The 21,529-nt window shown below is 44.0% G+C and overlaps 1 protein-coding gene across 1 annotated transcript in view; it reads left to right on the plus strand.

Annotated features, from left to right (window-relative positions):
* Positions 1-21,529, plus strand: part of LOC115122968 (copper-transporting ATPase 1-like) — a 76,341-nt gene that overhangs the window by 13,209 nt on the left and 41,603 nt on the right. Inside the window, exons 9-20 of the mRNA XM_065018366.1 lie at positions 3,635-3,868; positions 4,735-4,826; positions 5,047-5,174; positions 6,299-6,453; positions 6,700-6,834; positions 9,093-9,287; positions 9,516-9,698; positions 10,763-10,976; positions 11,979-12,125; positions 13,586-13,728; positions 14,072-14,275; positions 19,775-19,995. Coding sequence (XP_064874438.1) covers positions 3,635-3,868; positions 4,735-4,826; positions 5,047-5,174; positions 6,299-6,453; positions 6,700-6,834; positions 9,093-9,287; positions 9,516-9,698; positions 10,763-10,976; positions 11,979-12,125; positions 13,586-13,728; positions 14,072-14,275; positions 19,775-19,995 — 2,051 coding nt within the window. The remainder of the gene's footprint in view (positions 1-3,634; positions 3,869-4,734; positions 4,827-5,046; positions 5,175-6,298; positions 6,454-6,699; positions 6,835-9,092; positions 9,288-9,515; positions 9,699-10,762; positions 10,977-11,978; positions 12,126-13,585; positions 13,729-14,071; positions 14,276-19,774; positions 19,996-21,529) is intronic.

A 21,529-nucleotide genomic window follows, 5' to 3' on the forward strand; every position in this document is an offset into this window, starting at 1 on the left:
AGTGATATATTTTACATCATTTCCCATCAATTCCCATTATTAAAGTGGCTGGAGTTGAGTCAGTGTGTTGGCAGCAGCCACTCAATGTTAGTGGTGGCTGTTTAACAGTCTGATGGCCTTGAGATAGAAGCTGTTTTTCAGTCTCTCGGTCCCAGCTTTGATGCACCTGTACTGACCTCGCCTTCTGGATGATAGCGGGGTGAACAGGCAGTGGCTCGGGTGGTTGTTGTCCTTGATGATCTTTATGGCCTTCCTGTAACATCGGGTGGTGTAGGTGTCCTGGAGGGCAGGTAGTTTGCCCCCGGTGATACGTTGTGCAGACTTCACTACCCTCTGGAGAGCCTTATGGTTGTGGGCGGAGCAGTTGCCGTACCAGGCGGTGATACAGCCCGCCAGGATGCTCTCGATTGTGCATCTGTAGAAGTTTGTGAGTGCTTTTGGTGACAAGCCGAATTTCTTCAGCCTCCTGAGGTTGAAGAGGCGCTGCTGCGCCTTCTTCACGATGCTGTCTGTGTGGGTGGACCAATTCAGTTTGTCTGTGATGTGTATGCCGAGGAACTTAAAACTTGCTACCCTCTCCACTACTGTTCCATCGATGTGGATAGGGGGGTGTTCCCTCTGCTGTTTCCTGAAGTCCACAATCATCTCCTTAGTTTTGTTGACGTTGAGTGTGAGGTTATTTTACTGACACCACACTCCGAGGGCCCTCACCTCCTCCCTGTAGGCCGTCTCGTCGTTGTTGGTAATCAAGCCTACCACTGTTGTGTCGTCCGTAAACTTGATGATTGAGTTGGGGGCGTGCGTGGCCACGCAGTCGTGGGTGAACAGGGAGTACAGGAGAGGGCTCAGAACGCACCCTTGTGGGGCCCCAGTGTTGAGGATCGGCGGGGTGGAGTTGTTGTTGCCTACCCTCACCACCTGGGGGCGGCCCGTCAGGAAGTCCAGTACCCAGTTTCACAGGGCGGGGTCGAGACCCAGGGTCTCGAGCTTGATGACGAGCTTGGAGGGTACTATGGTGTTAAATGCCGAGCTGTAGTCGATGAACAGCATTCTCACATAGGTATTCCTCTTGTCCAGATGGGTTAGGGCAGTGTGCAGTGTGGTTGAGATTGCATCGTCTGTGGACCTATTTGGGCGGTAAGCAAATTGGAGTGGGTCTAGGGTGTCAGGTAGGGTGGAGGTGATATGGTCCTTGACTAGTCTCTCAAAGCACTTCATGATGACGGAAGTGAGTGCTACGGGGCGGTAGTCGTTTAGCTCAGTTACCTTAGCTTTCTTGGGAACAGGAACAATGGTGGCCCTCTTGAAGCATGTGGGAACAGCAGACTGGGATAGGGATTGATTGAATATGTCCGTAAACACACCAGCCAGCTGGTCTGCGCATGCTCTGAGGGCGCGGCTGGGGATGCCGTCTGGGCCTGCAGCCTTGCGAGGGTTAACACGTCTAAATGTTTTACTCACCTCGGCTGCAGTGAAGGAGAGGCCGCATGTTTTGGTTGCAGGCCGTGACATTGGCACTGTATTGTCCTCAAAGCGGGCAGAAAAGTTATTTAGTCTGCCTGGGAGCAAGACATCCTGGTCCGTGACGGGGCTGGTTTTCTTTTTGTAATCCGTGATTGACTATAGACCCTGCCACATACCTCTTGTGTCTGAGCCGTTGAATTGAGATTCTACTTTGTCTCTATACTGACGCTTAGCTTGTTTGATTGCCTTGCGGAGGGAATAGCTACACTGTTTGTATTCGGTCATGTTTCCGGTCACCTTGCCCTGATTAAAAGCAGTGGTTCGCGCTTTCAGTTTCACGCGAATGCTGCTATCAATCCACGGTTTCTGGTTTGGGAATGTTTTAATCGTTGCTATGGGAACGACATCTTCAACGCACATTTAATGAACTCGCTCACCGAATCAGCGTATTTGTCAATGTTGTTGTCTGACGCAATACGAAACATATCCCAGCCCACGTGATGGAAGCAGTCTTGGAGTGTGGAATCAGATTGGTCGGACCAGCGTTGAACAGTCCTCAGCGTGGGAGCTTCTTGTTTTAGTTTCTGTCTGTAGGCAGGGATCAACAAAATGGAGTCGTGGTCAGCTTTTCCGAAAGGAGGGCGGGGCAGGGCCTTATATGCGTTGCGGAAGTTAGAATAGCAGTGATCCAAGGTTTTGCCAGCCCTGGTTGCGCAATCGATATGCTGATACAATTTAGGGAGTCTTGTTTTCAGATTAGCCTTGTTAAAATCCCCAGCTACAATGAATGCAGCCTCAGGATGTATGGATTCCAGTTTGCAAAGAGTCAAATAAAGTTCGTTCAGAGCCATCGATCTGTCTGCTTGGGGGGGAATATACGGCTGTGATTATAATCGAAGAGAATTCCCTTGCTAGATAATGCGGTCGACATTTGATTGTGAGGAATTCTAAATCAGGTGAACAGAAGGACTTGAGTTCCTGTATGCTTTTGTGACCACACCACGTCTCGTTAGCCATAAGGCATACGCCCCCGCCCCTCTTCTTACCAGAAAGATGTGTGTTTCTGTCGGCGCGATGTGTGGAGAAACCAGCTGGCTGCACCGACTCCGATAGCGTCTCTCCAGTGAGCCATGTTTCCGTGAAGCAAAGAACGTTAGTCTCTGATGTCCCTCTGGAATGCTACCCTTGCTCGGATTTCATCAATGGTATTGGCCAGGTGATGAGCGGTGCCTAGTTTCCTCTAGACGTGACACTTGGCATTCAGGACAAAGAGTTCAATCTTGGTTTCATCAGACCAGAGAATCTTGTTTCTCATGATCTGAGAATCCTTTAGGTGCCTTTTACCAAACTTCATGTGGGCTGTTATGTGCCTTTTACTGAGTAGTTGCTTCCGTCTGGCCACTACTATAAAGGCCTGATTGGTGGAGTGCTGCAGAGTGACCATTGGGTCCTTGGTCACCTCCCTGACAAAGGCCCTTCTCCCCTGATTGCTCAGTTTGGCTGGGCGGCCAGCTCTAGGTGGAGTCTTGATGGCGCCAAAGTTCTTCCATTTAAGACTGATGGAGGCCACTGTGTTCTTGGGACCTTCAATACTACAGAAATATTTTGGTACCCTTCTCCAGATCTGTACCTCAACACAATCCTGTCTCGGAGCTCTACGGACAACTCCTTCGACCCCATGGCTTGGTCTTTGCTCTGACATGGACTGTCAACTGTTGGACCTTATAGAGACAGGTGTATGCCTTTCAAAATCATGTCCAATTAATTGAATTTAACACTGGTGGACTCCAAGCTGTAGAAACATCTCAAGGATGATGTTGCTCTGTGTGCATGCTATGTCTTTCTTGTCCTATGTTGCTCTGTGTGCATGCTACGTCTTGCTTGTCCTATGTTGCTCTGTGTGCATGCTATGTCTTGCTTGTCCTATGTTGCTCTGCGTGTGCTGACTGGTCAATGATAGTCTGTATTGTAATAGTTTTTAATAACCTGCCCAGGGACTGGGGCTGAAAATTAGCCAGCTGGCTAAAACCGGCACTTCTACTGAAACGTTGATTAATTACTGTCCCTGTAAAAATAGATAATTATCACCATTTGTGAACCAAGTGTGGAAGCCATTTTCAAATCAAACCTGAAATTAATATTTTTCCTACTCTAACGTTCCTCTCTTTAGTTTATTGGTGCGCGCAACTTCTACACCCATGCCTACAAGGCCCTGAAACACAAAACAACCAACATGAACGTGCTCATCATGCTGGCCACCTCCGTAGCCTTCACCTACTCCGTGGTCATCCTCATGGTTGCCATGACAGAAAGGGCCAAGGTCAACCCCATCACCTTCTTTGACACGCCCCCCTTGCTCTTTGTCTTCATCTCGCTGGGGCGCTGGCTGGAGCAAATCGCCAAGGTACTGGACCTGTATATCTTCTAAAATATATGCTTCTACGTCTTTATAGTTACATAACAGTTGTACTGGACCTCTATATCTTCTAGAATATATGCTTCTACGTCTTTATAGTAACGTACAGTTGTACTGGACCTGTATATCTTCTAGAATATATGTTTCTACGTCTTTATAGTTACATAACAGTTGTACTGGACCTCTATATCTTCTAGAATATATGCTTCTACGTCTTTATAGTAACGTACAGTTGTACTGGACCTGTATATCTTCTAGAATATATGTTTCTACGTCTTTATAGTTACATAACAGTTGTACTGGACATGTATATCTTCTAGAATATATGCTTCTACATCTTTATAGTTACATAACATTTGTACTGGACCTCTATATCTTCTAGAATATATGCTTCTACCTCTTTATAGTAACGTACAGTTGTACTGGACATGTATATCTTCTAGAATATATGCTTCTACGTCTTTATAGTAACGTACAGTTGTACTGGACATGTATATCTTCTAGAATATATGCTTCTACGTCTTTATAGTAACATAACAGTTGTACTGGACCTCTATATCTTCTAGAATATATGCTTCTACGTCTTTATAGTAACGTACAGTTGTACTGGACATGTATATATTCTAGAATATATGCTTCTACATCTTTATAGTAACGTACAGTTGTACTGGACCTGTATATATTCTAGAACATATGCTTCTACGTCTTTATAGTAACGTACAGTTGTAGCTATAAAGCATGGTGTTATTTCTGTAGCTGGAGTACGTCTCTTTAATGCAAAGTTATCCGTCTGTGTCATAGCTAAAGTTTTCTTTAATATAGCTATTGCAACCTGCTCTGTCTCTCTCCTCCAGGGTAAGACGTCACAGGCTCTGTCCAAGCTGATATCCCTCCAGTCCAGCGAGGCCACAGTGGTCACTCTCAACACAGACATGTCTGTACTCAGGTACTTCACTCAAGATCTCCTGTTTCTAGACCTGGAATTGGATAAGGCAGATATTTGTTACTGTTTCAAGTGTTTTTAAGTTTAATTTCAATGTTTAATCAGAACGGAGCCCAGGCTGACATTGAACAGCAAACCCTTTGAGACTTGGATATGGCTATATATGGCATATAATCAGTGTATTGTAAACCTGACTACATGCGGGTCTCTCTGTCCGTGTCAGTGAGGAGCAGGTAGATGTAGAGCTGGTCCAGAGAGGAGACGTGGTCAGGGTGGTTCCTGGAGGGAAGATCCCCGTAGATGGGAGGGTCATCGAGGGATACAGCATGGCTGACGAGTCTCTCATCACAGGTGGGTTACATTGGAGGATCAACTCTGACCATACTGGAGAAGATGCTTCTGAAGCTTCCTTTCCTCATTTCCTTAACACTACTGTGAAATGACTGTTTCTTCATGCACGGTTACTATTTCTCTGTGAAACTGTAATATTTATGTTGTGTTCCTGGCTAATGTCTCGTCTCTGACGTGTGTTGTGTTCCTGGCTAATGTCTCTTCTCTGACGTGTTTTGTGTTCCTGGCTAATGTCTCCTCTCTGACGTGTTTTGTGTTCCTGGCTAATGTCTCCTCTCTGACGTGTTTTGTGTTCCTGGCTAATGTCTCGTCTCTGACGTGTTTTGTGTTCCTGGCTAATGTCTCGTCTCTGACGTGTTTTGTGTTCCTGGCTAATGTCTCGTCTCTGACATGTTTTGTGTTCCTGGCTAATGTCTCTTCTCTGACGTGTTTTGTGTTCCTGGCTAATGTCTCATCTCTGATGTGTTTTGTGTTCCTGGCTAATGTCTCGTCTCTGACGTGTTTTGTGTTCCTGGCTAATGTCTCCTCTCTGACGTGTTTTGTGTTCCTGGCTAATGTCTCCTCTCTGATGTGTTTTGTGTTCCTGGCTAATGTCTCCTCTCTGACGTGTTTTGTGTTCCTGGCTAATGTCTCATCTCTGATGTGTTTTGTGTTCCTGGCTAATGTCTCGTCTCTGACGTGTTTTGTGTTCCTGGCTAATGTCTCCTCTCTGATGTGTTTTGTGTTCCTGGCTAATGTCTCCTCTCTGACGTGTTTTGTGTTCCTGGCTAATGTCTCCTCTCTGATGTGTTTTGTGTTCCTGGCTAATGTCTCATCTCTGATGTGTTTTGTGTTCCTGGCTAATGTCTCATCTCTGACGTGTCTTGTGTTCCTGGCTAATGTCTCGTCTCTGACGTGTTTTGTGTTCCTGGCTAATGTCTCATCTCTGACATGTTTTGTGTTCCTGGCTAATGTCTCCTCTCTGATGTGTTTTGTGTTCCTGGCTAATGTATCTTCTCTGACGTGTTTTGTGTTCCTGGCTAATGTCTCGTCTCTGACGTGTTTTGTGTTCCTGGCTAATGTCTCCTCTCTGACGTGTTTTGTGTTCCTGGCTAATGTCTCATCTCTGACGTGTTTTGTCTCAGGTGAGGCCATGCCAGTGACTAAGAAGCCAGGCAGCTCAGTGATAGCTGGCTCTATCAACCAGAACGGCTCTCTGCTCGTCAGTGCTACACACGTAGGCCTGGACACAACCCTGTCTCAGATAGTTAAACTACTGGAGGAGGCTCAGACATCTAAGGTGAGGGTGAGGGTGGTGGTGGTAATATGTTAGTTTTGTGTAAATGGTTTCCTGGAGTTTTAGTTAAGATATGTAGGTATTTGTCAATATGTGATGTTTACAGAACTGACCCTGGGCAACACATGATGGATGATTCTCCTCAGAAAACATTTTTAACTGGTTCTGATCTGGAAGAGCTTTACCTCTGTGACCTCTGACCTGTGCTTTAACATTTGACCTCTGTCACCTCTGACCTCTCCGCTGCAGGCTCCCATACAGCAGTTTGCGGATAAGATCAGTGGCTACTTTGTCCCGTTCATCGTTGGAGTCTCTCTCTTCACTCTGTTCGCCTGGATCCTCATTGGCTTTGTCGACTTTCCACTGGTGGAGAAATACTTCCCTGTGAGAAGCCTTTACTATACAGATATCTGTGTAAAACCTTTACTATACAGATATCTATGTAAAGCCTTTACTATACAGATATCTATGTAAAGCCTTTACTATATAGATATCTATGTAAATCCTTTACTATACAGATATCTATGTAAAGCCTTTACTATATAGATATCTATGTAAATCCTTTACTATACAGATATCTATGTAAAGCCTTTACTATATAGATATCTATGTAAATCCTTTACTATACAGATATCTATGTAAAGCCTTTACTATATAGATATCTATGTAAATCCTTTACTATACAGATATCTATGTAAAACCTTTATTTTTTTTATTTTTTTTTATTTTTCACCTTTATTTAACCAGGTAGGCTAGTTGAGAACAGGTTCTCATTTGCAACTGCGACCTGGCCAAGATAAAGCATAGCAGAGTGAACAGACAACACAGAGTTACACATGGAGTAAACAATTAACAAGTCAATAACACAGTAGAGAAAAAAAGGGGAGTCTATATACATTGTGTGCAAAAGGCATGAGGAGGTAGGCGAATAATTACAATATTGCAGATTAACACTGGAGTGATAAATGATCAGATGATCATGTACAGGTAGAGATATTTGTGTGCAAAAGAGCAGAAAGGTAAATAAATAAAAACTGTGGGGATGAGGTAGGTGAGAATGGGTGGGCTATTTACCAATAGATTATGTACAGCTGCAGCGATCGGTTAGCTGCTCAGATAGCTGATGTTTGAAGTTGGTGAGGGAGATAAAAGTCTCCAACTTCAGCGATTTTTGCAAATCGTTCCAGTCACAGGCAGCAGAGTACTGGAACGAAAGGCGGCCGAATGAGGTGTTGGCTTTGGGGATGCTCAATGAGATACACCTGCTGGAGCGCGTGCTACGGATGGGTGTTGCCATCGTGACCAGTGAGCTGAGATAAGGCGGAGCTTTGCCTAGCATGGCCTTGTAGATGACCTGGAGCCAGTGGGTCTGGCGACGAATATGTAGCGAGGGCCAGCCGACTAGAGCATACAAGTCGCAGTGGTGGGTAGTATAAGGTGCTTTAGTGACAAAACGGATGGCACTGTGATAAACTGCATCCAGTTTGCTGAGAAGAGTGTTGGAAGCCATTTTGTAGATGACATCGCCGAAGTCGAGGATCGGTAGGATAGTCAGTTTTACTAGGGTAAGCTTGGCAGCGTGAGTGAAGGAGGCTTTGTTGCGGAATAGAAAGCCAACTCTTGATTTGATTTTCGATTGGAGATGTTTGATATGGGTCTGGAAGGAGACTAACTATACAGATATCTATGTAAAGCCTTTACTATACTGATATCTATGTAAAGCCTATACTATACAGATATCTATGTAAAGCCTTTACTATACTGATATACTATACTGATATCTATGTAAAGCCTATACTATACTGATATACTATACTGATATCTATGTAAAGCCTATACTATACTGATATACTATACTGATATCTATGTAAAGCCTATACTATACTGATATACTATACTGATATCTATGTAAAGCCTTTACTATACTGATATACTATACTGATATCTATGTAAAGCCTATACTATACTGATATACTATACTGATATCTATGTAAAGCCTATACTATACTGATATACTATACAGATATCTATGTAAAGCCTATACTATACTGATATCTATGTAAATCCTTTACTATACAGATATCTATGTAAAGCCTTTACTATACTGATATCTATGTAAAGCCTTTACTATACAGATATCTATGTAAATCCTTTACTATGTTGATATACTATACAGATATCTCTGTAAAGCCTTTACTATACTGATATCTATGAAAACCTTTACTAAACTGATATCTATGTAAAGCATTTACTATGTTGATATACTATACATATATCTATGTAAAGCCTTTACTATACAGATATCTATGTAAAGCCTTTACTATATAGATATCTATGTAAATCCTTTGCTATGTTGATATACTATACTGATATCCATGTAAAACCTTTACAGAGGGTGTATTTTGCTAAATCATTCCACCTAAATCAGGTATTTACATCATTTTAATTTAAATCCTGTCTCCTCTTCGTGAGTGCAGTATGGGAAAGGCCTACAGGGGAATCTGCTGTCACCTGTCCTCTTCCTATTTAAACCGTTGAGGCTGATCAAAGGGAGGAAGCAGGGAGAGGAAATCAACATTAGACTATTGAAATGTAACCCAGACTGGTCCCCTGTTTCACTGTCTCTCTGTCTCCCTCTACAGGGCTATGATAATAGCATCTCAAAGGCAGAAGCTGTGATCAAGTTTGCCTTCCAGACCTCCATCACAGTGTTGTGTATCGCCTGCCCCTGCTCTCTGGGCCTGGCAACCCCGACAGCTGTGATGGTGGGCACGGGGGTGGGCGCTCAGAACAGTATCCTCATCAAGGGAGGGAAACCACTAGAGATGGCACGCAAGGTGAGGGGAGAAGATGCTGCCAATCAGACCATAGTCGATCACTAATAATATCACGTTGATAGTAAAAATCATTAGTTAGGTTTGATATGTTGTGCCTCATGTTTGTAATCAGAATCTATTTAACTGTGACTGTTGCAGTAACTGAGTGTATGGTTGTAAATGATCTGAGATTCACGTTATAAACACTTCCCTTATTCCTTGTTACAAAGAAAATTGTGCATTTTCCAGATCCAGACAGTGGTGTTTGATAAGACGGGGACCATCACCTACGGAGCTCCTAAAGTCATCCAGGTGAAGATTGTAGTGGAGGGGAACAGGATGCCTCGCTCCCGTCTGCTGGCCATCGTAGGGACTGCAGAGAACCACAGTGAACACCCGCTGGGAGCTGCCATTACCAAGTACTGTAAACAGGTGAGTCTGTCATCACCAAGTACTGTAAACAGGTGAGTCTGTCATCACCAAGTACTGTAAACAGGTGGGTCTGTTACCAAGTACTGTAAACAGGTTAGTCTGTCATCACCAAGTACTGTAAACAGGTGGGTCTGTTACCAAGTACTGTAAACAGGTGGGTCTGTTACCAAGTACTGTAAACAGGTGGGTCTGATGCCATTACCAAGTACTGTAAACAGGTGGGTCTGATGCCATTACCAAGTACTGTAAACAGGTGGGTCTGATGTCATCACCAAGTACTGTAAACGGGTGAGTCTGTCATCACCAAGTACTGTAAACAGGTGGGTCTGATGTCATCACCAAGTACTGTAAACAGGTGGGTCTGTTGTCATGACCAAGTACTGTAAACAGGTGGGTCTGATGTCATCACCAAGTACTGTAAACAGGTGGGTCTGATGTCATCACCAAGTACTGTAAACAGGTGAGTCTGATGTCATCACCAAGTACTGTAAACAGGTGGGTCTGATGTCATCACCAAGTACTGTAAACAGGTGGGTCTGATGTCATCACCAAGTACTGTAAACAGGTGGGTCTGATGTCATCACCAAGTACTGTAAACAGGTGGGTCTGATGTCATCACCAAGTACTGTAAACAGGTGGGTCTGATGTCATCACCAAGTACTGTAAACAGGTGGGTCTGATGTCATCACCAAGTACTGTAAACAGGTGGGTCTGATGTCATCACCAAGTACTGTAAACAGGTGGGTCTGATGTCATCACCAAGTACTGTAAACAGGTGGGTCTGATGTCATCACCAAGTACTGTAAACAGGTGGGTCTGATGTCATCACCAAGTACTGTAAACAGGTGGGTCTGATGTCATCACCAAGTACTGTAAACAGGTGGGTCTGATGCCATCACCAAGTACTGTAAACATGTGAGTCCACCTGAACCTCTGAGAGGTAGGAGATAGTTTGTGAGTTGATCATTCCATGTGTCTGGAAGACCTCCCAAAATATTTGTGTCCTATCGGTCACTGCGGGTCCAGATGAAGTGTACTAATCTGTCTCTCTGTCTCTGTATTAGGAGCTGGGTACAGAGTCCCTTGGTGTGTGTGCTGAGTTCCAGGCTGTACCAGGCTGTGGTATACGATGCCAGGTCAGTAACACTGAGACCCTGCTGAGACAACATCAGGAGGAAGGTGAAGACAACAACCAGGGAAACAATATTCTGGTCCAGATCAGGGACTGCAAAACCAGGCTAGGATCACACCCCCTCATCATGGACGCGCAGCCTCTCCGTAAGTACTGGGACATGTAGTCTAAAATAGGACCGCTATTTAAAAATGTTTTTTTTTAGGTGGAATAAGTACACAACCCTGAGTTACCCCTTATTGTCAATTACTATTCAACACAAGGCCTAAAGATTCCCCTGTGTTTCCACTGCATTGATGAAATGCATGCTATACATTCTGCCTACATTCTAGTCTACATTCTAGTCTAACCCCTATTCCCTTTTCTGTTCCTCTATAGCCCTGGTGCAGACAGCATCCTACGTGGTGTTGATAGAGAGCCAGTAACCTCTCTGTGTGTTCCTCTATAGCCCTGGTGCAGACAGCATCCTACGTGGTGTTGATAGAGAGCCAGTAACCTCTCTGTGTGTTCCTCTATAGCCCTGGTGCAGACAGCATCCTACGTGGTGTTGATAGAGAGCCAGTAACCTCTCTGTGTGTTCCTCTATAGCCCTGGTGCAGACAGCATCCTACGTGGTGTTGATAGAGAGCCAGTAACCTCTCTGTGTGTTCCTCTATAGCCCTGGTGTAGACAGCATCCTACGTGGTGTTGATAGAGAGCCAGTAACCTCTCTGTGTGTTCCTCTATAGCCCTGATGCAGACAGCATCCTACGTGGTGTTGATAGAGAGCCAGTAACCTCTCTGTGTGTTCCTCTATAGCCCTGGTGCAGACAGCATCCTACGTGGTGTTGATAGAGAGCCAGTAACCTCTCTGTGTGTTCCTCTATAGCCCTGATGCAGACAGCATCCTACGTGGTGTTGATAGAGAGCCAGTAACCTCTCTGTGTGTTCCTCTATAGCCCTGGTGCAGACAGCATCCTACGTGGTGTTGATAGAGAGCCAGTAACCTCTCTGTGTGTTCCTCTATAGCCCTGGTGCAGACAGCATCCTACGTGGTGTTGATAGAGAGCCAGTAACCTCTCTGTGTGTTCCTCTATAGCCCTGGTGCAGACAGCATCCTACGTGGTGTTGATAGGGAGCCAGTAACCTCTCTGTGTGTTCTTCTATAGCCCTGGTGCAGACAGCATCCTACCTGGTGTTGATGGGGAACAGGGAGTGGATGAGGAGGAACGGACTGCAGATCAGACCTGATGTTGACGAGACCATGACTGAACATGAACGCAGAGGACGCACTGCTGTACTGGTGGCTGTCGACAGTGAGTTGATCAGAAATACAGTGTAGACATTGTTAATGTTGTAATTACTATTGTAGCTGGAAAGAGCTGATTTTTAATGGAATATCTACATAGGCATGCATAGGCCCATTATCAGAAACCATCACTCCTGTGTTCCAATGGCACGTTGTGTTAGCTAATCCCAATTTATCATTTTAAAAGGCTAATTTATCATTAGAAAACCCTTTTGCAAATATTTCTGCACAGCTGAAAACTGTTGTTCTGATTAAAGAAGCAATAATACTGGCCTTCTTTAGACTAGTTGAGTATCTGGAGCATCATGTTCTGAGAAATGATGGCTATTCCATGCGAGAAATTGCCAAGAAACTGAAGATCTCGTACAACGCTGTGTATTTCTCCCTTCTCAGTACAGCAAACTGGCTCCAACCAGAATAGAAAGAGGAGTGGGAGGCCCCAGTGCACAACTGAGCAAGAGGACAAGTACATTAGTGTCTAGTTTGAGAAACAGACGCCTCACAAGTCCTCAACTGGCAGCTTCATTAAATTGTACCCACATAACACCAGTCTCAATTGTCAACAGTGAAGAGGCGACTGGGATGCTGGCCTTCTAGGCAGAGTTCCTCTGTCCAGTGTCTGTGTTCTTTTGCCCATCTTAATCTTTTCTTTGGCCAGTCTGAGATATGGCTTTTTCTTTGCAACTCTGCCTAGAAGGCCAGCATCCCAGAGTTGCCTCTTCACTGTTGACGCTGAGACTGGTGTTTTGCGGGTACTTTTTAATGAAGCTGCCAGTTGAGGACTTGTGAGGCGTTTGTTTCTCAAACCAGACGCTCTAATGTACTTGTCCTCTTGCTCAGTTGTGCACCGGGGCCTCCCACTCCTCTTTCTATTCCGGTTAGATATCTACACCTATGTAGATATTCCATAAAAAATCTGCGGTTTCCAGCTACATTAGTCATTTACAACATTAACAATGTCTACACTGTATTTATAATCAATTTGATGTTATTTTAATGGACAAAAAATGTGCTTCTTTCAAAAACAAGGACATTTCTAACTGACCACAAACTTTTGAACGGTAGTGTATTGCTTCATTTTAGATTATGGTATGGATATGGGAACGTAGCCTTAGGAGTTGCCAACCATTTAATCCATTGTGTTGCTGAATCTATAACCACCCTTTGTCTATAACCATTGTCTATCTGTCTATAACCACCCTCTCTCTCTCACCTACCTCCCTCTCCATCTCCCGTTGTCTCTCTCTCCCTGTCTCTCTCTCTCTTCCTTGTCTCTCTCTCTCTTCCTTGTCTCTCTCTCTCTTCCTTGTCTCTCTCTCTCTTCCTTGTCTCTCTCTCTTCCTGTCTCTCTCTCTTCCTGTCTCTCTCTTCCTGTTGCTCTTCCTCGCTCTCTCTTTTTCTCTCTCTCCCTGTTTCTCTCTCCCTGTTTCTCGCTCCCTCTCCCTCTCTCCCTCTCTCTCTGTGTAGGTCTGCTATGTGCCCTGATAGCCATAGCAGACACAGTGAAGCCAGAGGCAGGTTTAGCGGTTCACACCCTGCAGGCCATGGGTCTGGAGGTGATTCTGATGACTGGAGACAACAGCAAGACAGCACAGGCCATCGCTGCTCAGGTAGGGGACAGGACTGGCTTGGCTTGGGATTTTTATGAATGTATGCACTAAACCAGAACATTCATTACAGATGAAAAGGAATGTTGTTTTGTAAGTCACTCTGGATAAGGGCATCTGCTAAAGAACCCAAATGTAGTTTAATTGTAGGTTGTGAACTGTCATTTAGCTGTCTCTCTGTCTCCTCCAGGTGGGCATCAGGAAGGTGTAAATGTAGTTTTATTGTAGGTTATGAACTGTCATTTAGCTGTCTCTATGTCTCCTCCAGGTGGGTATCAGGAAGGTGTAAATGTAGTTTTATTGTAGGTTGTGAACTGTCATTTAGCTGTCTCTCTGTCCCCTCCAGGTGGGCATCAGGAAGGTGTTTGCGGAGGTGCTGCCGTCCCACAAGGTGGCCATGGTAGAGCAGCTGCAGCAGGCAGGGAAGAGGGTGGCCATGGTGGGTGACGGGGTCAACGACTCGCCCGCTCTGGCCATGGCAGACGTTGGCATCGCCATAGGAACTGGCTCTGACGTGGCCATAGAGGCAGCTGACGTGGTGCTTATCAGGGTGAGGAGAAGATGGCAAGACTGGGTTTATGGATGGATGTTTACCTGTCTGTCTGATCATCTCTACATGTTAATATGTCTGTCTGTCTCAGGGTTTCCGTTATCTGGTAATAGCTGGCTTTTGGCCCAAAACATGAAATAAAAAATGAATAGCTGATGAATAAAATATTAATTGCCCGGGACGAGAGAAAAAAAAATCCCATTTCAAAATGATGCTTTTTAGCCATTGATGGAAATACATTTGACCTGGCATGCTTATTGGTCTTTTGGTTCATTTGCATAATTTAGTGGAATTCAATTGGAGCTTCGTTAGTTGTTGTATATCATATTCATCACAGCATGATAAGCGGAAATCTGTCAGAGTGAGAGCTGCTGCTACTACTTCTCAAACAGCCCGTTCGTTGATGCTGGAGTGAAACATGCTTTTTATTAAGTGCACAACAATTCTAAATGCAAATGTGTGTTAAAACCTCTTTATTTCTCACCTGGTAAATGAAGCTCGCTTGCCATTAAAGTGTATAGACAACGGTAGGCAGGCGGCAGTATACATTTTGAAAAATACTTAATTGTTTGAAACCTGAATGTTTTACTTCTTATTATGCGGTATGTCTTACCTTGGTTCAAAGTAGCCAAAATCCTACCATATATGTCATGGAGGCAATTATTTTATAAAGATTTCCATATGCCATTGAAGCCAGTAGCATTTTTCTCTCGTGTTCTATTGGTTTTCAAATCAACTTTCTTTCAATGTCCAGTAGCCAAAGGCACAATCCTAGTCATATTAGCAACCCATGCTAGTTGTTGCATCCTTTGATCTCCCTTCTTTCTAGGTTTCTTAGTCACATGAAACCACTCACGTGTAGAGTGTCTTTTTTGACAACAGTGTTTTTCTGCTAATTGCATAATGGAATGCACATTCGCGTGTAGCCTACTGCATTGCTGTGCTTATAATGTGAAGAAATAACAGTTGATTAACATTTTAATAACATAAACGTTCTGATCTGTTGCATCAGACTCGTTGTTTTTTAACGTTTTCTTTTTCAAATGTATCCTAAGGCCTACCTACTGGTTGTATGAATTTGGGATCTATCTTCCCCCAACTGTCCCAGAGTCTGTTTGGAATAGGATATTTCTTTCTAGCACAGAACGACAAGGTGACCAACAGAACATTTCCACTTTTCTACTATGGGGGATAGTAGATTGACAGGTAGTGATTTAGCTGTTTGTTACTCGTCTTGAAGGATGAGGACAGTTGTTCTAACATCTTTAAAGTGCACATCAGAATTCAGTAAGAAGGAACGCATCCTGTCAGAATTCAGTAAGAAGCAACGCATCCTGTCAGAATTCAGTAAGAAGGAACGCATCCTGTCAGAATTCAGTAAGAAGGATGCATCCTGTTAGAATTCAGTAAGAAGGACGCATCCTGTCAGAATTCAGTAAGAAGGACGCATCCTGTCAGAATTCAGTAAGAAGGAACGCATCCTGTCAGAATTCAGTAAGAAGGACGCATCCTGTCAGAATTCAGTAAGAAGGAACGCATCCTGTCAGAATTCAATAAGAAGGACGCATCCTGTCAGAATTCAGTAAGAAGGACGCATCCTGTCAGAATTCAGTAAGAAGGACGCATCCTGTCAGAATTCAGTAAGAAGGACGCATCCTGTTGGATCCTCAAATACAATCCTCAAATTGTTCTGTTAAAATGAATTACCATAATGTAAATGTGATTTCTGTCATTCTGAGCACCGTGGGGTGGACGCCCTAATCAGGTTAATTATTCTGAACACTGTGGGTGGCCGCCCTAATCAGGTTAATTATTCGGAACACTGTGGGTGGACGCCCTAATCAGGTTAATTATTCTGAACACTGTGGGTGGACGTCCTAATCAGGTTAATTATTCTGAACACTGTGGGTGGACGCCCTAATCAGGTTAATTATTCTGAACACCGTGGGTGGACGCCCTAATCAGGTTAATTATTCTGAACACCGTGGGTGGACGCCCTAATCAGGTAAATTATTCTGAACACCGTGGGTGGATGCCCTAATCAGGTTAATTATTCTGAACACTGTGGGTGGACGCCCTAATCAGGTTAATTATTCTGAACACCTTGGGTGGACGCCCTAATCAGGTACATTTCCTAACGGAAACCGTGGTATGTCAAATAGTCTACATGTTAATATGTCTGAGTAATCTCTACATGTTAATATGTCTGAGTAATCTCTACATGTTAATATGTCTGAGTAAAATATGTCTGAGTAATCTCTACATGTTAATATGTCTCAGTAATCTCTACATGTTAATATGTCTGAGTAAAATATGTCTGAGTAATCTCTACATGTTAATATGTCTGAGTAAAATATGTCTGAGTAATCTCTACATGTTAATATGTCTGAGTAATCTCTACATGGTAATATGTCTGAGTAATCTCTACATGTTAATATGTCTGAGTAAAATATGTCTGAGTAATCTCTACATGTTAATATGTCTGAGTAATCTCTACATGGTAATATGTCTGAGTAATCTCTACATGTTAATATGTCTGAGTAATCTCTACATGTTAATATGTCTGAGTAATCTCTACATGTTAATATGTCTGAGTAATCTCTACATGTTAATATGTCTGAGTAATCTCTACATGTTAATATGTCTGAGTAATCTCTACATGTTAATATGTCTGAGTAAAATATGTCTGAGTAATCTCTACATATTAATATGTTTGAGTAATCTCTACATGTTAATATGTCTGAGTAATCTCTACATGTTAATATGTCTGAGTAATCTCTACATGTTAAAAGTCTGAGTAATCTCTACATATTAATATGTTTGAGTAATCTCTACATGTTAATATGTCTGAGTAAAATATGTTTGAGTAATCTCTACATGTTAATATGTCTGAGTAATCTCTACATGTTAATATGTCTGAGTAATCTCTACATGTTAATATGTCTGAGTAATCTCTACATGTTAATATGTCTGAGTAATCTCTACATGTTAATATGTCTGAGTAAAATATGTCTGAGTAATCTCTACATGTTAATATGTCTGAGTAATCTCTACATGTTAATATGTCTGAGTAATCTCTACATGTTAATATGTCTGAGTAATCTCTACATGTTAAAAGTCTGAGTAATCTCTACATATTAATAAACTCATCAAAAAAAGAAACGTCCTCTCACTGTCAACTGTGTTTCTTTTCAGAAAACTTAACATTCAACAACTGAGACATAAACTGAACAAGTTCCACAGACGTGTGACTAACAGAAATGGAATAATGTGTCTCTGAACAAAGGGGGGGTCAGAATTAAAAGTAACCGTCCGTATCTGGTCTGGCCACCAGCTGCATTAAGTACAGCAGTGCATCTCCTCCTCGTGGACTGCACCAGATTTTCCAGTTCTTGCTGTGAGATGTTACCCCACTTTCCCACCAAGGCACCTGCATGTTCCTGGACATTTCTGCGGGGAATGGCCCTAGCCCTCACCCTCCGATCCAACAGGTCCCAGACATGCTCAATGGGCTCTTCACTGGCCATGGCAGAACACTGACATTCCTGTCTTGCAGGAAGTCATGCACAGAACGAGCAGTATAGCTGGTGGCATTGTCATGTTGCAGGGTCATGTCAGGATGAGCCTGCAGGAAGGGTACCACATGAGGGAGGAGGATTTCTTCCCTGTAACGCACAGCTTTGAGATTGCCTGCAAACTCAGTCTGATGATGCTGTGACACCCCGCCCCAGACAATGACGGACCCTCCACCTCCAAATCGATACCGCTCCAGAGTACAGGCCTCGGTGTAACGCTCATTCCTTCAACGATAAATGCGAATCCGACCATCACCCCTGGTGAGACAAAACCGCAACTCGTCAGTGAAGAGCACTTTTGCCAGTCCTGTCTGGTCCAGCGATGGTGGGTTTGTGCCCATAGGCGATGTTGTAGCCGGTGATGTCTGGTGAGGACCTGCCTTACAACAGGCCTACAAGCCCTCAGCCCAGCCTCTCTCAGCCTATTGTGGACAGTCTGAGCACTGATGGAGGGATTTTGCGTTCCTGGTGTAACTCGGGCAGTTGTTGTTGCCATCCTGTACCTGTCCCGCAGGTGTGATGTTCGGATGTACCTGTCCCGCAGGTGTGATGTTCGGATGTACCTGTCCCGCAGGTGTGATGTTCGGATGTACCTGTCCCGCAGGTGTGATGTTCGGATGTACCTGTCCCGCAGGTGTGATGTTCGGATGTACCTGTCCCGCAGGTGTGATGTTCGGATGTACCTGTCCCGCAGGTGTGATGTACCTGTCCCGCAGGTGTGATGTTCGGATGTACCAATCCTGTGCAGGTGTTGTTACACGTGGTCTGCCACTGCGAGGACGATCAGCTGTCCGTCCTGTCTTCCTGTAGCACTGTCTTAGGCGTCTCACAGTTTGGACATTGCAATTTATTGCCCTGGCCACATCTGCAGTCCTCATGCCTCCTAGCAGCATGCCTAAGGCACGTTCACGCAAATGAGCAGGGACCCTGGGCATCTTTCTTTTGGTGTTTTTCAGAGCCAGTAGAAAGGTCTCTTAAGTTTTCATAACTGTGACCTTAATTGCCTACCGTCTGTAAGCTGTTAGTGTCTTAACGACCGTTCCACAGGTGCATGTTCATTAATTGTTTATGGTTCATTGAACAAGCATGGGAAACAATGTTTAAACCCTTTACAATGAAGGTCTGTGAAGTTATTTGAATTTTTACACATTTTCTTTGAAAGACAGGGCTCTGAAAAAGGGACGTTTCTTTTTTTGCTGAGTTTATGTCCGCTAATCTCTACATGTTAATGTCTGTCTGCCTCCCTGTCGTCTGTCTGCCTCCCTGTCGTCTGTCTGCCTCCCTGTCCTCTGTCTGCCTCCCTGTCCTCTGTCTGCCTCCCTGTCCTCTGTCTGCATCCCTGATCTCTGTCTGCCTACCTGTCTTTTGTCTGCCTCCCTGTCCTCTGTCTGCCTCTCTGTCCTCTGTCTGCCTCCCTGTCCTCTGTCTACCTCCCTGTCCTCTGTCTGCCTCCCTGTTCTGTCTGCCTCCCTGTCCTCTGTCTGCCTCACTGTCATCTGTCTGCCTCACTGTCTTCTGTCTGCCTCACTGTCTTCTGTCTGCCTCACTGTCGTCTGTCTGCCTCACTGTCGTCTGTCTGCCTCACTGTCCTCTGTCTGCCTCCAAAATGAGTTTTTATGAATTGCAAGATGTTATAGTAATATAGAAATGGTAAAGCTCACTATCACATACTAAGTTTTCATCTCCCCATCTATATCTCTCTCTTTCTCGCTCTCACTCTTTCTCTCTCTCCCTCTCTCTCTTCTCCCCATCACACACTCTCTCTCTCTCTTTTCCCCTGTCTCTCTACCCCAATCACTCTCTCTACCTCTCCCTCCCCATCTCTCTTTCTCTCTCTCCCTCTCTCTCCCCATCTCTCTTTCTCCCCCATCACACTCTCTCTCTCTTTTCCCCTGTCTCTCTACCCCAATCACTCTCTCCACAGAATGACCTGCTGGATGTGGTGGGGAGTATTGACCTGTCCAAGAAGACCGTCAAGAGAATTAGGATCAACTTTGTGTTTGCTCTGGTCTATAACCTGGTGGGGATCCCTATCGCTGCTGGGGTGTTCATGCCTGTTGGTCTGGTTCTCCAGCCGTGGATGGGTTCTGCTGCCATGGCCCTCTCCTCTGTCTCTGTGGTGCTGTCCTCTCTACTACTCAAATGGTGAGTTACCAGACCAGGTGCCAGTTTACCATCAATGTGTGTGTGTGTGTGTGTGTGTGTGTGTGTGTGTTACACTAACTCTCCTCTCTGTTTGTAGTTACACTAACTCTCCTCTCTGTTTGTAGTTACACTAACTCTCCTCTCTGTTTGTAGTTACACTAACTCTCCTCTCTGTTTGTAGTTACACTAACTCTCCTCTGTCTGTTTGTAGTTACACTAACTCTCCTCTGTCTGTTTGTAGTTACACTAACTCTCCTCCCTCTGTCTGTTTGTAGTTACACTAACTCTCCTCCCTCTGTCTGTTTGTAGTTACACTAACTCTCCTCCCTCTGTCTGTTTGTAGTTACACTAACTCTCCTCCCTCTGTCTGTTTGTAGTTACACTAACTCTCCTCTCTGTTTGTAGTTACACTAACTCTCCTATCTCTGTATGTAGTTACACTAACTCTCCTCTGTCTGTTTGTAGCTACACTAACTCTCCTCTCTGTTTGTAGTTACACTAACTCTCCTATCTCTGTATGTAGTTACACTAACTCTCCTCTCTGTTTGTAGTTACACTAACTCTCCTATCTCTGTATGTAGTTACACTAACTCTCCTCTCTGTTTGTAGTTACACTAACTCTCCTCTCTCTGTTTGTAGTTACACTAACTCTCCTCTCTGTTTGTAGTTACACTAACTCTCCTCTCTGTTTGTAGTTACACTAACTCTCCTCTCTGTTTGTAGTTACACTAACTCTCCTCTCTGTTTGTAGTTACACTAACTCTCCTCTCTCTGTCTGTTTGTAGTTACACTAACTCTCCTCTCTCTGTCTGTTTGTAGTTACACTAACTCTCCTATCTATGTATGTAGTTACACCAACTCTCCTCTCTCTGTCTGTTTGTAGTTACACTAACTCTCCTCTCTGTTTGTAGTTACACTAACTCTCCTCTGTCTGTTTGTAGTTACACTAACTCTCCTCTCTGTATGTAGTTACACTAACTCTCCTCTGTCTGTTTGTAGTTACACTAACTCTCCTCTGTCTGTTTGTAGTTACACTAACTCTCCTCTCTGTTTGTAGTTACACTAACTCTCCTCTGTCTGTTTGTAGTTACACTAACTCTCCTCTCTGTTTGTAGTTACACTAACTCTCCTCTGTCTGTTTGTAGTTACACTAACTCTCCTCTGTCTGTTTGTAGTTACACTCTCTCTGTCTGTTTGTAGTTACACTAACTCTCCTCTCTGTTTGTAGTTACACTAACTCTCCTATCTCTGTATGTAGTTACACTAACTCTCCTCTCTGTTTGTAGTTACACTAACTCTCCTCTCTCTGTCTGTTTGTAGTTACACTAACTCTCCTCTCTGTTTGTAGTTACACTAACTCTCCTATCTCTGTTTGTAGTTACACTAACTCTCCTCTCTCTGTCTGTTTGTAGTTACACTAACTCTCCTCTCTGTTTGTAGTTACACTAACTCCTCCTGTCTGTTTGTAGTTACACTAACTCTCCTCTCTGTCTGTTTGTAGTTACACTAACTCTCCTCTCTGTTTGTAGTTACA

The sequence above is a fragment of the Oncorhynchus nerka genome, linkage group LG5 (assembly GCF_034236695.1).
Source record: "Oncorhynchus nerka isolate Pitt River linkage group LG5, Oner_Uvic_2.0, whole genome shotgun sequence".
Classification (NCBI taxonomy): Eukaryota; Metazoa; Chordata; class Actinopteri; order Salmoniformes; family Salmonidae; genus Oncorhynchus; species Oncorhynchus nerka.